Source organism: Myotis lucifugus, unplaced genomic scaffold (genome assembly GCF_000147115.1).
Source record: "Myotis lucifugus unplaced genomic scaffold, Myoluc2.0 scaffold_319, whole genome shotgun sequence".
In the NCBI taxonomy this organism is placed as follows: Eukaryota; Metazoa; Chordata; class Mammalia; order Chiroptera; family Vespertilionidae; genus Myotis; species Myotis lucifugus.
The window spans coordinates 1,100,731-1,115,803 of NW_005871367.1; the positions used below are offsets into that span (position 1 = coordinate 1,100,731).

Below are 15,073 nucleotides of genomic sequence, written 5' to 3' on the forward strand. Positions count from 1 at the left end.
TGCAAATTGGTATGTGATTGATCTATGACAAAGGATCTGGTATAATTCTTACCTCCCCAAAAAGGGAGATAACTGTGCCCTCCTGACAGGTTAAGACGGAGTAGGACAGGAAAACCACAAACACAGGAGTTGTGTTGATCGTACTTCTCAGAGGTAAGGTGGTGCATTATCTCATCACTTGGGCAAGAGATACACCCACAAGTAAATGAATTCACGAGGGGGTCATTGATAAGCCACGTTATTACTCACGGTAAGAAATGCATAGGTTCAAGAATAGAGAGGAAAAGGTGCCCAGGAGGTCCATATCAGAAATGACTTCCAAACAACCTCAATTTACATGCAAATGAAAACGGGCCCAGCTCCTTCTGGAGGCCACGGGCGTCCCGAGGGCATGGGCCGTGTGCTTCTCCCCGCATCCTTCGTGTCCGAAACGCTGCAGCCCTCCCACTCATTCGCTGGGGGGAACCGAGACCCCCAAGCTCAGCCACTAGGAGCCTCCCCTGGAAAAAGCGAGGAACCATAGAGATGTGGCTTCCTAGACCTAGACAGTAGGGGTGGGCGTGGCGAGCAGCCGGAAGTCGCGGGACCCGCGGGACACCCCCGGCCCCACCGCCTTCGCCCCGTTATTCCGGGCCTCCGCTGGCTGCCGGCGCGTCTAGCTCTCAAGTCACCCCCCAGCGTCCCGGCGCCCAGGCGACGGCGCCCGAAGCCGGAGCCGCCGCGGGAGCCCGGGTGAGCGGGGTGGGCTGGGCCGGGCGGGCATGCGCGGAGGCGGCCCGGGTGCGCTGTCCTCTCCGCCCTCGTCCCCGCCGCTGACCGCCGCGCGGTCCCTCCTCGGCTCGGAGTGGAGGCGGGCGCTGCGGCCTCGACTTGGGCGGCTGCGGCGCGGGGAGGTTTGGGGGGCAGCGCCGAGGAGCCCGGTGCTCGAGTCCCCTCGCCCCTGCCGCCCCTGGGGGGACGCAGCCGGGCGGCCAGGGTCCCCAATCTTCCCGGAGGCCGATGCCCAGAAACACCTGGAGACATGCCTGGAGCAGAGGCTCCCGGACTTCTGGGCTCCTTTTTCTCTCCCTTGAGGGAGGGGCCAAGTCCCCATCCTTTAATTTTGTAATATAATGGTATTTAAAAAGCAAACTTAGACTACCCGCGCCACCATTACTTCAGAAATACTCTACAGGGTGTCCCCCCAAAATGTATACACACTTTGATTATAAAGCCAGTGTTTATTTTTTTAAAAAAAATATTTTATTGATTTTTTACGGAGAGGAAAGGAGAGGGATTGAGAGTTAGAAACATCGATGAGAGAGAAACATCGATCAGCTGCCTCCTGCGCCCCCTACTGGGGATGTGCCCGCAACCAAGGTACATGCCCTTGACCGGAATGGAACCTGGGACCCTTCAGTCCGCAGGCCGATGCTCTATCCATTGAGCCAAACTGGTTAGGGCTAACTTCTTATTCTCTTGACATTGTCTTTTGCAGGTCAGAAGTTTTTTGTTTTAATGAAATCCAGCGTATGAGTTGTTTATTTTTGGATCAGTGCTGGAGTTGGGTAAATGCATTCATAAAAAGAGGGAGGAGCTATGTACCAGCAAGGAAGATCGCTAAGATACACTGTTAATTGAGGAAAGAAGACGCAGTACGGGATTCATGGTGTTCTATCATTTGTGAGAAAAGAGAATTACAAAAAAGAAAAAATGTAAAGTAAAACCTTTTTACTGGTGCTTGTCACTTACAGTACATTATCACCTTCTTGTTCGGCCTCTCAACAGTCTTTAGAATTTGACTTCTGTTTATTTCTCTGCTCTACTCCGGCAACCTTACCTCTAGAGCTTACTTCCCTTTTTTGGCTTGCAAAGCACATTTCTAACAGAGCTGTATGTCCCTCCCTTGATTTTGAAATTATGTTTCTTCCTGGAATGGCTTTCCTAATATTCCAGTGTTTTTAAAAAAATTTTCCTTTAGCCGGAGCCGGTTTGGCTCCGTGGATGGAGCGTCGGCCTGCGGACTGGGGGGTCCCGGGTTCGATTCCGGTCAAGGGCATGTACCTGGGTTGCGGGCACATCCCCAGTGGGGGGTGTGCAGGAGGCAGCTGATCGATGTTTCTCTCTCATCGATGTTTCTGGCTCTCTGTCTCTCTCCCTTCCTCTCTGTGGGAAATCAATAAAATGTATTAAAAAAAAAATTTTCCTTTAAAGCCCAATCCAAGATTACTTTCATGAATTCTTTCTGTGCTTGTATGCCCTCCTATTAATTATACTTACACATTATATTGAAATCGTATTTATATTTCCGCCTCCATTGCTCATTTATAAGCGTGCTAAATAAAATTAATGAAGGTGCTGTCATATATCACTGATACAGATATAACGCATATATATGTATCAGTGATATATGAAAAGATATTTAAAACTATACCTTTTTTGGCCCGACAGTTTTTTTCTTGGAATTTTTCCTGAAGAGATAAACAGATTTGTAAACAAAAATTTATTAGCAAGAATAGTCATTGTGGCCTAATTTATAATAGGGGAAATTATGAACAACTTAAATGTATAATAACAGGGGACTCTGTAAGTATGAATGGACTCATGTGCTCTTAAAAATAATGATGACTACTTAATATTATGTTCACAACAATACGTGTGGAAAGTAAGTTACAGAGCAGTACAGTTGGATCCAATCTTGTGCTCCAAATTGGTGCCGAGAGCAAGGACTGGAAGAACACTGTCCTGAGCATAGCAGTGATTACTCTTGGTTTTGTGTGTGTTTCTGGTTATACAAATTTTCTGTTCTGTAATAAGAAAATTGTATCAGGATTAAGACCATGGTTACTTGTTGACAGAACATAGGAAAGAATGCAAGTTACAGAAGGATAACTAACATTTGAATCTATATACTAGTCACTGTTCAAAAACTTAAGGTGTATTTAGACATCAAATTCTTACAACAAGCGTATAAAATAGAAACTGTTATTACCCCTATTTTTCAGGTTAAAAGACAGACTCAGGAGTGAGGTAACTTGTTTAAAATCACACAGGGCTAGCCAGGATGCCCATTGTTGGAGTGCTGGATAAAAGAAGGAGGCGTTGTGAATAAAAACCAAAGGAATTTCATGTGTATGGTTTCAGCAGTGGTCTGGTTGCCCTGTGTCATTGTCCCCAGAGCCTTGAGCAGGGGGCTTCTGTCAAAGGAGGCACTGCTGCCCTAACCAGTTTGGCTCAATGGATAGAACGTCGGCCTGCAGACTGAAGGGTGCCAGGTTTGATTCTGGTCAAGGGCATGTACTTTGGTTGCGGGCACATCCCCAGTAGGGGGTGTGCAGCTGATTGATGATGTTTCTCTCTCATCGATGTTTCTAATTCTCTATCCCTCTCCCTTCCTCTCTGTAAATAAATCAATGAAATATATATTTTAAAAAAAGGAGGCACTGCTGCAAGCCTAGAACCTTGCATTTAGGGATTTCCTCTTCATCACTGGGAGCTGACTGGGGGCTGGAAAACTTGGTGGTTTCACTGCATTAACTTTAACAATGATTTTTTTGAAGTCTTGTAGGTGATGTTCTCCAAGCTCTAAGGAAGAAGTCAAGCAAGGATTGAGGGGGCCCAGAGAAGAGGCTTTCTTAACTAAAGACAATGACAAGAGAAAGTTGGGCCCACAATGCTCTGAGACAAGAGGGTCTTGTTAAGGGGAAGGATGATACCTGGAAATGGGGAACCAGCTTCCAAGGGAGCAGCTCCTCCGTTTGGGAGACCTCCCATCTGCACTTTAGACAGTTACGGTACCATGAGACAGCTGGACCCCAGGAGGCGCTGAGCCGGCTCCGGGAGCTCTGTCGCCGTTGGCTGAGGCCAGAAGCACGCACCAAGGCCCAGATCCTGGAGCTGCTGGTGCTGGAGCAGTTCCTGAGCATCTTGCCTGGGGAGATTCGGACCTGGGTGCAGATCCAGCGCCCTGGGAGTGGTGAGGAGGCCGTGGCCCTCGTAGAAGAGCTGCAGAAAGACCTCGATGGACCAGCGCTAAAAGTGAGAAAGGGCGAGGGGGAAGAATTTGGGATAGAAGGAAGGAGAAAATTGAGGCAGGACTGGAGGGCGAGCCTATGATTTTTCATTAACGATAGCATATTAGCAACCCTAATGGTAATTAAAACTGGTTCATGAGCTATTCAGACCATAGGATATCTTTGCAGTTAAATGAATTTATGAGTGGGGTCTTTGGGCCCAGTTCAGAATCAGCACAAAGTCATTGACTGCACTCTGTCCTCCTGGGTAATGCTTGCTAATGTTGAGTTTGGTTCAAGAACCTGAAGAACATAAGGTTGCTAAGTGTTCTCCTGAACAGAAGCATATGTATTCTTTGTTTGCAATGATAATATGAACCTGAAGTTAAAAGGCAGTGAGAGAATAAGAATAAAGCTTTCTAGATCTGGCGAGACTTTGCCATGTGTTCCCCTACTTGGGTTTCTGTGAGCCAGAGGATTGGGTTGAGATATTTGCTTCTGATAAGATTTTATATCCTTAACTATTAAGTTGGGATCTTATATAGTTCCTAGTGTGTATATGTGAGAACTCTGTCAATCTGTAGTCCACTAGAAATATTTCTATTAGAAGTCTGAAACAGAATTTCAACTTGGCAGTGGCACCAAAGATGGGCTTGTTTAATCATAAAAATGAAGAATTTTGAAGCTATATATTTCATTAAACATCACTAATGCATCTTCCTCATTTGAGAAATAGTAAAACAGAGGCAGAAAAGGGTTCACTGGATTGCCTTAGGCCAGACATCTAGCTGGCAGCAAAACCACATGTTTAGACTCCTACTCTAGTGTTCCTTCCACTGGAGCAGGAAGGGATAAATAAAGGGGTAAATAAGTAGAAGAGTGTTTAAAACTAGGTCTAAAGCTAAAACACATGCTCTTAATTATTGCTTGTTACTTCCCATTCCCTCCTAACCCTCACGCAGGTCTGGCTTCTGTTTCCACTGTTCTGTTCAGTCTCTTCTGGGAGAGGTCACCAGTGCCCTGAGTGGGGCTAGAGGGCAGCTCTAGGCAAAGTTTTTCTGCTGTTTTGATGCTCCATACTTGAGGTGGGTCTCTGATCTCACAGTTCTAGATTATGGGCAGAAAGAGGTCCACAGTGGTTAGGTGAGTTGGTTTTCTGGAGGTACAAGAAGAGCCAGCTTATTTTGTTTTGTTTATTCCCAGGTTCCAGTCCTTGTCCAGGACCAGGAGGCCATGAGCATGCCAGGAACAGCACATCCTCAGGCACCCCCGGGGAGTCACATATCAGCTGAAATTTGCCCAAATCCTCTTACTGATCCAGCTGTGTTCAACCTTCAGGATCCTCAACATGGTACTTATTTAGTAGCCCTGGCTTTGGATTTCCTTTCTTTTCTTGGACCTTTACTGTGGCTTATCCCTCTACTCCCAGGTGGTTGCTTCCTCTCCTATCCTTTGAATGAATTCTTTATGGTGACAAGCTCTTTCTGTTCTCCCTCTTGTCCTTTTCTGGGTCTCTGACCTTTCATCCATCCCTATTAATGCTCTTTGTGTTATTCCAGCCCTGTACATGGAAGGTTTGTAGGTAACTTTATAGCCATCATTGCCTAGACATGAGAGTTCTGGATCTTTCTGAATTCCTTGTTTATAGAAGACTAGAGGCCCGGTGTGGGTCCCTAGGCCAGGTTTGCGGAGATTGGGCCGAAACCAGTTCTCTGACATCCCCTGAGGGGTTCCAGATTGCGAGAGGGCGGTTCTTGGGTGATGCACCCCAGAATCGGGCTCGTCACCAGAGAACCGCAGCTGCCAAGTCACCGTAGTTCGGCAGCTCCTGCGTCGAGTGTCTGCCTCCTGGTAGTCAGTGCATGTCATAGCTACTGGTAGGCCAGTTGCTTAGGCTTTTATATATATAGACTAGAGGCCCGGTGCACGAATTTTTGCACCGGTGGGGTCCCTTGGGGTGGCCTGCAGAGATCAGGCCCCAGCTCGTGCCCCCAGCCTCACAGACCCACAGCCCTGCCTGGAAACCCGACTTGGCCTGGCACCGCCCCCCTCACCTGTATAGATATTGGACTTGGAGTAGTTGGCAGGGACCGCAGAAATCTCAATGCTGCTTTTCCTCCTTCCTCAGATTCTCCTGCCCCTGAAGCTTCTGCCCTTTCCCAGGAAGAGAACCCAAGAAATCAATTGATGGCACTCATGCTCCTAACAGCCCAGCCCCAGGTGAGGTTTGCATCCTTTTTCCTTCCTAAGGATCCATCTGAACCACCTAACTGTACCCCCAAGTGCCCTCTCTCATCCTAGTGCTTAGTGTCCAGTTCCCATCTCTAAATCAAGGTCCATGCAGACTTTACGTGGGGTCTTCCTATATCGCTGATATCCCTTGCCCACCTCATGACTTCACCATGTGAAAGGAACCTTTCAGTAGGGGAGCTCCTGGGCGTGGGTAACCACACATACCTGTTATTTCAGGAGTTGGTGATGTTTGAGGAGGTATCAGTGTGCTTCACTGCAGAGGAATGGGCATGCCTGGGCCCAATTCAGAGGGCCTTGTACTGGGATGTGATGCTGGAGAATTATGGAAATGTGACCTCCCTAGGTAAGGACCTTTCGTCCCATGATTCTTACCTTTATCATCAGCTTTTGCTTATTTTCTGATTATGAAAATAGTGTATACTTATGTTGGAAAAGAAAATGTTAGAAAAGAAAAAATCTTCCTTAAACCCACTACTTATAGACAGTTATAAAAATTTTAATATATTTCTGCTTTTTTCTGTGTATTTGAGGTTGTTTTTTTAAAAAATATATTTCTGTATTGATTTCAGAGAGGAAGGGAGAAGGAGAGAGAGAGAGAGAAACATCAATGATGAGAATCATTGATGAGCTGCCTCCAGCACGTCCCCCACTGGGGATTGAGCCCGCAACCCAGGCATGTGCCCCCCACTGGAACTGAACCCGGGACCCTTCAGTCCACAGGCCAATGCCCTATCCACTGAGCCAAACCAGCTAGGGCTATTATAGGTTTTTTTACATTGTTATAAGTGTGTGTTTGTGTGTGTGTGTGTGTGTGTGTGTGTATGTGTGTACAGTTTTAAAGCTTGCCGTTTTTGCATTTTCATATTATTAAAAATTGCAAATATTATCTATACTGGTTACATAATTTGTGCCATAATTCAGTTAGCTATTTTCTTATTTTAGATAATTACTATATTAATCATATATGTTTAAGACCTTTCTTTATTACTCACCAGAGGCCTGGTGCATGGATTCATGTACCAGTGGGGTCCCTTGGCCTGGCTTGCAGGGATTGGCCAACCCCACCGTTGCACGATTGGGGCCAGGGAGGGACCATGGGAGGGCTCCAGGGCGTGTCCGGCCCATCTTGCTCAGTCTCAATCAGGGCCAATTGGGGCTGGCTGGGGCCGGCTGGCCGGGGAGAGCCCACCAGAGGTTGGCCAGCTGGGGAGGGCTCCAGGGCATGTCCAGCCCATCTCACCCAATCCCGATTGGCCGGACCCCAGCAGAAAGCTAACCTACCGGTCGGAGCATCTATCCCCTGGTGGTTAGTGTGTGTCATAGCAACTGGTCAAATGGTTGGACACTTAGCATATTAGGCTTTTATTATATAGGATTATTTTTTGGAAGTAGAATTACTCGGACTAAGTGTTTGAATTGTTTTAAGGCTCTTGCTTGCCAAATTGCTTTCCATAGTGATCACTGTCATCCCGGCTCTTACTGTCAGTACAGAAGAATGCTCCTTTTGTTCTGCTTTCACTGGTGCTGAGTAATCCCATTCTTTTAAATTGTTGCAATTATAATTTTAAAAAATTTATTGATTGATTTTAAAGATAGAGAGGTAGGGGAAAAGGGAGGGAGGGAGGAAGAAAGTGAGGGAGGGAGGAGGAGAGAGAGAGAGAAAGAGCAGATTTGTTGTTTCACTTATTTATGCATTCATTGGTTGATTCTTATATGTTCCCTGAAAGCAGATCGAACCCACAATCTTGGCGTATGGGGATGACACGCTAATCAATACCCAGCTATGGTGCTAACATAATTTTTAAAAGTTATAGTATCTATATATTCCCAACTGGAGTTCTTTGATTAGTAATAAAGTAAGAGTATTTTTATTTTTTTTAAGAGTATTTTAAAAAATTTATTAGCTATTTGTACTTTCACATTAAACATCTATCATGTAGTGGCAACTGTGGAAATGATGTGATTCTGTCATTAAGTAGCTTACCATGGTTTGGGAGATGAACATAGAATGAATAATGAGGCAAAGTAAAATAATTGGTATGAGAATGGCATAAGCTTCTTGATATTGAGATGGAGACAACTGCAACCAGTTCCATTCTGGACATTTCATAAAAATGGAATCATACAATATGTGGTCTGTTATGACTGAATTCTTTTACCCAGTGTAATGTTTTCAAGGTTCCTCAACGTTGCAGCATATTAATACTTCATTCCTTTTTATGGGCATATATTTGTTTATCTGGATATATAACATTTTATTGATCCGTTCATCAGTTGATGGACCTTTAGGTTGCTTCCACCTTTGGGCTATTATGAATAACACTGCTGTGAACATTTGTGTACAAGTTTTTGTGTATACATATGTTCTCATTTCTTTTGGATATATACTTAGGAGTGGAATTGCTGGGTCATATGGCAACTCTTACGCTTAATCATTTGAAGAATTGACAAACTGTTTTCCAAAGTTGTTGCACCATTTTACGCTCTCACCAACTGTATATGTGTTTCAATTTCTCCAAATCTTCAACAATACTTGTTATTATCTGTCTTTCTGATTATAGTCATCCTAGTCTGTCTGAAATGATTTGCATTTCCTGATGGCTAATAATGTAAAGCAACTTTTCATGTGCTTATTGGCTATTTGTATGTCTTTGAAGAAATGTCTATTCAGATTCTTTTCTCCATGCTGTCAGTTGCCTTTTCACTTTCTTGGTGATAGTCTTTGAAGCACAAAAGTTATTCATTTTGGTGAATTCCAATTTACTTTTTCTTTTGCTGCATGTGTCATCTAGTAAACCATTGCCTAATTCAAGGTCATGATGATTTTTATGTCTGTTTCTTCTAAGAGTTTTATAGTTTTAGCTCTTACATTGAGGTCTTTGATCCATCTTGCATTAATTTTTGTGTAAGGTAAGGGTCCAACTTCATTCTTATACATGTGGCTATTCAGTTATCTCAACACCATTCTTTCCCTATTGAATTGTTTTGACACCCTGACCCGGAATCGAACTGGTAACTTCCTGGTGCATGGGGCGCTGCTCAACTTACTAAGCCATACTGGCCTGGCAGCATTAAGTTGCTTTTTAATGGACTTTTTTCCTCAGGTTAATTACTTTCAAGTAATTATAAAGTATTTATGGACTTGGCTCTTCAAATTTTTTAAAAAATATATTTTTATTGATCTCAGAGAGGAAGGGAGAGGAAGAGAGAGATAGAAACATCAATGATGAGAGAAATCATTGCTTGGCTGCCTCCTGCACGTCCCCCAACTGGGGATCGAGCCCGCAACCCAGGCATGTGCCCTTGACTGGACTCGAACCTGGGACCCCCCAGTCCGCAGGCCGACGCTCTATCCACTGAGCCAAACCAGCTAAGGCCAAATTTTAAGATTGCCTCTCAGAATCCTTAGGTATATTTTCTTTTCCTTTTTTTTTTATTTTTAGAGTTCCCATCTTCCTAGCAAGAAGAAAATAAAAAGACAGTTTTTTATAAGTCAAATGATTCTTCTTTTTCCATCCAACTTCCTGTTCCTCAAGTCTGAACCACCTGTATAAAATAGCATGTTCTCTCTCATTCTTCCTTGCATCTATGTTTTCAACATTAATATATATTTTCAGCTGCTCCCTGAAGACAAAGCATTAGATGCATCTCAGAGTGAGTTCTGTTAATCCATTTACAACATTCTGTCAATATAGCATTCTGCTTTTAACCTGCGTTTAATGAAAAGTTTCTCCTTTTTGTATGCATATAAACGTGTATCCTTCTAGCTTGTTAAAGTCATTTGAAGATTTGTTCTCACTAACACAGACACTTTTATTCTTTTTACCAGAATGGGAGACCATGACTGAGAATGAGGAGGTAACAGCAAAGTCAAGCATATCTCAAAGAGCAGATTCTCAGAAAGGAACATCAAAAAGACTTCCAGGAGGTATTCCCCAGGTCCTTGATTTTGAGAAAGAGTGTGCATGGCAAGTTTCGGCAAGACAGTGGGGAAATGAATCAAGTGAAAGAGATACATCGAAGAAATGTTCTCTCTATGAGCGAGACAAGAAGAAAAGGACTCCACCAGGAAAACGAGGCCGGAAGTGGAAGGAATTTGGAGAAAGCTTGACTTTAGATTCAGCTCTTTCTGAAAGTTTAATGGGTACTGAAGGAAAGAAGTTTTATAAATGTGACATGTGTTGTAAACATTTCAGTAAAATCTCCCATCTTATAAACCACCGGAGAATCCACACGGGTGAGAAACCTCATAAATGTAAGGAGTGTGGAAAAGGCTTTATTCAGCGTTCAAGCCTTTTAATGCATTTACGGAACCATTCTGGGGAGAAACCTTATAAGTGTAATGAATGTGGGAAAGCCTTCTCTCAAAGTGCTTACCTTCTAAACCATCAAAGAATCCACACTGGGGAGAAACCTTATAAATGTAAGGAGTGTGGAAAGGGCTTCTATAGGCACTCGGGCCTTATTATACACCTGAGGCGCCACTCTGGGGAGAGACCTTATAAATGTAATGAATGTGGAAAAGTTTTCTCTCAGAATGCTTACCTCATTGACCACCAGAGGCTCCACAAAGGGGAAGAACCTTATAAATGTAACAAGTGTCAGAAAGCTTTCATCCTGAAGAAGAGCCTCATTTTGCACCAGAGAATCCACTCTGGGGAAAAACCCTATAAATGTGATGAATGTGGAAAAACATTTGCTCAAACCACTTACCTTGTTGACCACCAGCGACTGCACAGTGCAGAGAACCCATACAAATGTAAAGAATGTGGAAAAGTTTTCATTCGAAGCAAAAGCCTCCTTTTACACCAGAGAGTACACACAGAAAAGAAGACCTTTGGTTGCAAAAAATGTGGGAAGGTTTTCAATTCTAAGTCAAACCTCATTGACCATAAGAGGATGCATAGCAGAGAGAAGCCTTATAAATGTACAGACTGTGGGAAAGCCTTCACTCAGAGTGCTTACCTTTTTGACCACCAGAGACTCCACAATGGGGAGAAGCCCTATGAATGTAATGAATGTGGGAAAGTTTTCATTCTAAAGAAAAGCCTCATTTTACATCAGAGGTTCCACACTGGAGAGAATCTCTATGAATGTAAAGATTGTGGCAAGGTCTTTGGTTCTAACAGAAACCTGATTGACCACGAGAGACTCCACAGTGGGGAGAAGCCCTATGAATGTCGAGAGTGTGGGAAAACCTTCATTATGAGCAAGAGTTTCATGGTCCATCAGAAACTTCATACACAGGAAAAAGCCTACAAATGTGAGGATTGTGGGAAGGCTTTCAGTTACAATTCAAGCCTGTTGGTACATCGGAGAATCCACACTGGGGAAAAACCCTTTGAATGCCATGAGTGTGGAAGAGCTTTCAGTTCTAACAGAAATCTCATTGAACATAAGAGAATCCATAGTGGTGAGAAACCCTATGAGTGTAATGAGTGTGGCAAATGCTTCATTCTGAAGAAAAGCCTTATTGGACATCAGAGGATTCACACAAGGGAAAAATCTTATAAATGCAGTGACTGTGGGAAAGTCTTTAGTTACCGCTCAAACCTCATAGCCCATCAAAGGATCCACACTGGTGAGAAACCCTATGCATGCAATGAGTGTGGGAAAGGCTTTACTTACAACAGAAACCTTATTGAACATCAAAGAATTCACAGTGGGGAAAAAACCTACGAATGTCATATATGCAGAAAAGTCCTCACCTCTAGTAGAAATCTTATGGTCCATCAGAGAATCCACACTGGAGAGAAACCTTATAAATGTCATGTGTGTGGAAAAGACTTCAGTCAGAATAAAAACCTTGTTGTACATCAGAGAATGCACACTGGGGAAAAACCATATGAGTGTGAGAAGTGTAGAAAATCTTTTACTTCTAAGAGGAATTTAGTTGGCCACCAGAGAATCCACACAGGGGAGAAACCATATGGGTGTAATGATTGTAACAAAGTTTTTAGGCAACGAAAAAACCTTTCTGTGCATCAGAAAGTTCATACAGTTGAAAACCTCTGTGAATGTGATGAGTCTGACAAAGAATTCTCTCAAACTTCAAACCTTCATCTTCAACAAAAAATCCATACCATGGAAGAATTCTCTTGGCTTCAAAATGCCAATGAGCTGAGTCCAAGTTAGAGATTCAGAAAATGTAGTGTCATATGTAAAATGGAATAGAATTCCTGCCTATATAAGTAACTGTTGGAGAAATGGCAATATATGGTTCTTAAAAGAATTTGTGATTGCCTCTATTATATTCAAGTGAGTTGCATGTGAAAGAAGGTTATTGTAGATTTTCAAGAATAGAAAATCAAACCAAATTCTAGTTAAAGTATACAGTGGGGCCTTGACTTACGAGTGTCCCAACTAACGAATTTTTCGAGTTACGAGCCGTCTCTCCGACGATTTTTCGCTTTGAGTTGCGAGCTAAAATTCGGATTATGAGCCAGCTTCAGATACCCCACCGCTAGTTGGCGCAGTGAACGTCACAGTGAACGCCACAACATCATCCCAGCATCACGTGTCTCACTCGTTCACTTTAATGATTTGACATACGAGTAATTTGAGTTACGAGCTCCGTCATGGAATGAATTAAACTCATAAGTCAAGGCCCCACTGTACTCTGTTCCAGACCATTTGTTATGACCCAGTAAGAGACGTTGGATCAATTGAGGACTCTGAAGAAATTGGATTTATGTCTTATGGGATGTAATGATATAAGTGGTAGCAAAAATATCTTTGTATTAAAAAGTGGAAGTTTCTGAAAATGTGTATATTATACATTTTAAAGATAGAATCACTGCTGCAGAAAGTCTGTATGGACAATATGATTGAGACATGTCACACATGGAGTTGGGTGAGCAAGAGCCTGCTGTTTGAGGATAATATAAGAAGAGCACTGGATTTGGAATCAGAAGACCTAGGTTTAGGTCCTGGCCCTTTCTCTTACTACCAATATGTAAGTCAGCATGTAAGCCTCAGTTTCTGTCAGTCAAATATTAACATAATGCCTACCTCACAGGATTGTTAAGAGGATTAAGTGAAAGAATCTTTGTGAAAGTACTTTGTGAAGTAATTTAGTTGTCAGTAAAGTTGGATAAAAGGGTTATTATAGTCACAGTCTAGAACATGGCATAATGTAATATTTGTTCATTAATTAATATTCACACTCTGTGAACCTCGAAAGGCATTCATTTTTATAATAAGATGAAATGTGGTAGATAGCTAACTGGAATTTAGCTCTCTAAGAAGACGTAAAAAATACAGCTTTAAAAATATTTAAAGGGCCCTAGCAGGTTTGGTTCAGTGGATAGAGCATCAGCCTGCAGACCAAAGGGTCCCAAGTTCTATTCTGGACAAGGGCACGTATCTTGGTTGCAGGCTCCTCCCCCGCCTGGGCCCTGGTCAAGGCTTGTGCAGGAGGCAACCAGTCTGTTTGTTTCACATTGATGTTTCTCTCTGTATTTCCCTTTCTCTTCCACTCTCCCTAAAAAAACATCAATGGAAAAATATCCTCAGGTAAGGATTAACTCCTCCCACAAAAAATGTTTAAGGGAACCCTGGCTGGTGGCTCAGTTGGTTAGAGTGGCATCCCATACACCAAAAGATTGCCAGTTCAATTCCTGGTCAGTGCACATACCTAGATTGCAGGTTTGATCCCCAGTCGGGGTGCATATGGGAGGCAACCAGGCAATGTTTCTCTTCCTCCCTCCTTCTCTCTCTAAAATCAATTTAAAAAAAAAGAATTTTAGGTTGTTTGCTTGAACAACTGGAAAATGATTTTTTTAAATGTTTAAGGGAGTTAATAGACCCTAGTTCAGCGGTCTCAACCTGTGGGTCGTGACCCCTGAAAATATATCCTGCATATCAGATATTTACATTACGATTCATAACAGTAGCAAAATTACAGTTATGAAGTAGCATCAAAATAATTTTATGGTTGGGGGTCACCACAACATGAGGAACTGTATTAAAGGGTCGAGGCATTAGGAAGGTTGAGAACCACTGCCCTAGTTTGTTTTTACATAACAATACTGAATTATTGTGGGAAAATAATATATCCACCCATTAACACTGATACCAATGCAAACAATTTCTTTTCAACCTTCAAATTTGAAACCTAGTGTATGTAGAGTATCAGAATGGAAGGGCAGTCCTATGTTGCTTACCTTGTTCATAGGGAAAAGTCCTTAACCCCAACCCGTGAGCTGATTATCCCTGGCATTGCCCTCAATTTATCATTGTTGACATGAGATAGCTTTTTACTTAAGAAACAAACCCTTCAAGCTCTAATTAAACCAATTCAGGATACATTTCTGAGCCGTTAGGCCCATTATTCCCTGTAAAGCAACCATTCATTCAGTTTTCCCTTTTGTACATTTGTAAATTTAATTCAACCTGTATCTTTGAGTTGATAATTTTATGTTATCATTCTCAAAACTCTAATTCTGCAGCTGGACTATTACTATCAGGATTGTGTTTCCTAATTACCAGTAGTATTGAAGTGGTATGTTGATTATAATAATTATTAATTCAACTCCAAATTTCCTCTGAGGGCTGGTTCCTCATTAGAATGAAGGTACCCAAAAGTGAATACTGGAATGGGCCCAAGGTTAAAAATCTTAAGACCTGGTTATGAGTTAGATTCTTCAACTTGGACAAATGCCTTCATTTCTTGGAACTTTGATTTGCTCATTTGTTAAGCAGGAGGAAGAATACCTCATGAAGTTATTACAAGGTAATGAATATGAAATTGTTTTATATCCATGCTGCAGAAGAATCACCCCGGATTATGTAATAATTACAAAGGTAAATGTTCTTTAAGAATGGAG

General features: G+C 42.7%; 1 protein-coding gene across 2 annotated transcripts; it reads left to right on the top strand.

Moving 5' to 3' along the window:
- The first annotated feature begins 637 nt into the window (after positions 1–637).
- Positions 638–13,656, top strand: ZNF197 (zinc finger protein 197). Of its 2 annotated transcripts, XM_023764154.1 has the most exons (7): positions 638–732; positions 1,478–1,694; positions 3,540–4,017; positions 5,196–5,343; positions 6,121–6,212; positions 6,462–6,588; positions 10,075–13,656. In XM_023764154.1, exons 3-7 carry the CDS (start codon positions 3,628–3,630, stop codon positions 12,378–12,380), a joined length of 3,063 nt encoding a protein of 1,020 aa, XP_023619922.1. In that variant the 5' UTR covers positions 638–732; positions 1,478–1,694; positions 3,540–3,627; the 3' UTR covers positions 12,381–13,656. The 2 variants fall into 2 exon arrangements, with proteins under 2 accessions (XP_023619922.1, XP_006100679.2); XM_006100617.3 differs by lacking the exons at positions 638–732; positions 1,478–1,694 and adding an exon at positions 2,933–3,254.
- Positions 13,657–15,073: the final 1,417 nt, after the last annotated feature.

Excerpts from the sequence above, each read along its gene's own strand:
- ZNF197 (XM_023764154.1), top strand. The coding sequence starts at position 3,628 with ATGACAAGAGAAAGTTGGGCCCACAATGCTCTGAGACAAGAGGGTCTT. Across the intron at positions 5,344-6,120 it reads CCTTCAGGATCCTCAACATG|ATTCTCCTGCCCCTGAAGCT; the intron begins GTACTTATTTAG and ends CTCCTTCCTCAG. Across the intron at positions 6,589-10,074 it reads TGGAAATGTGACCTCCCTAG|AATGGGAGACCATGACTGAG; the intron begins GTAAGGACCTTT and ends TCTTTTTACCAG.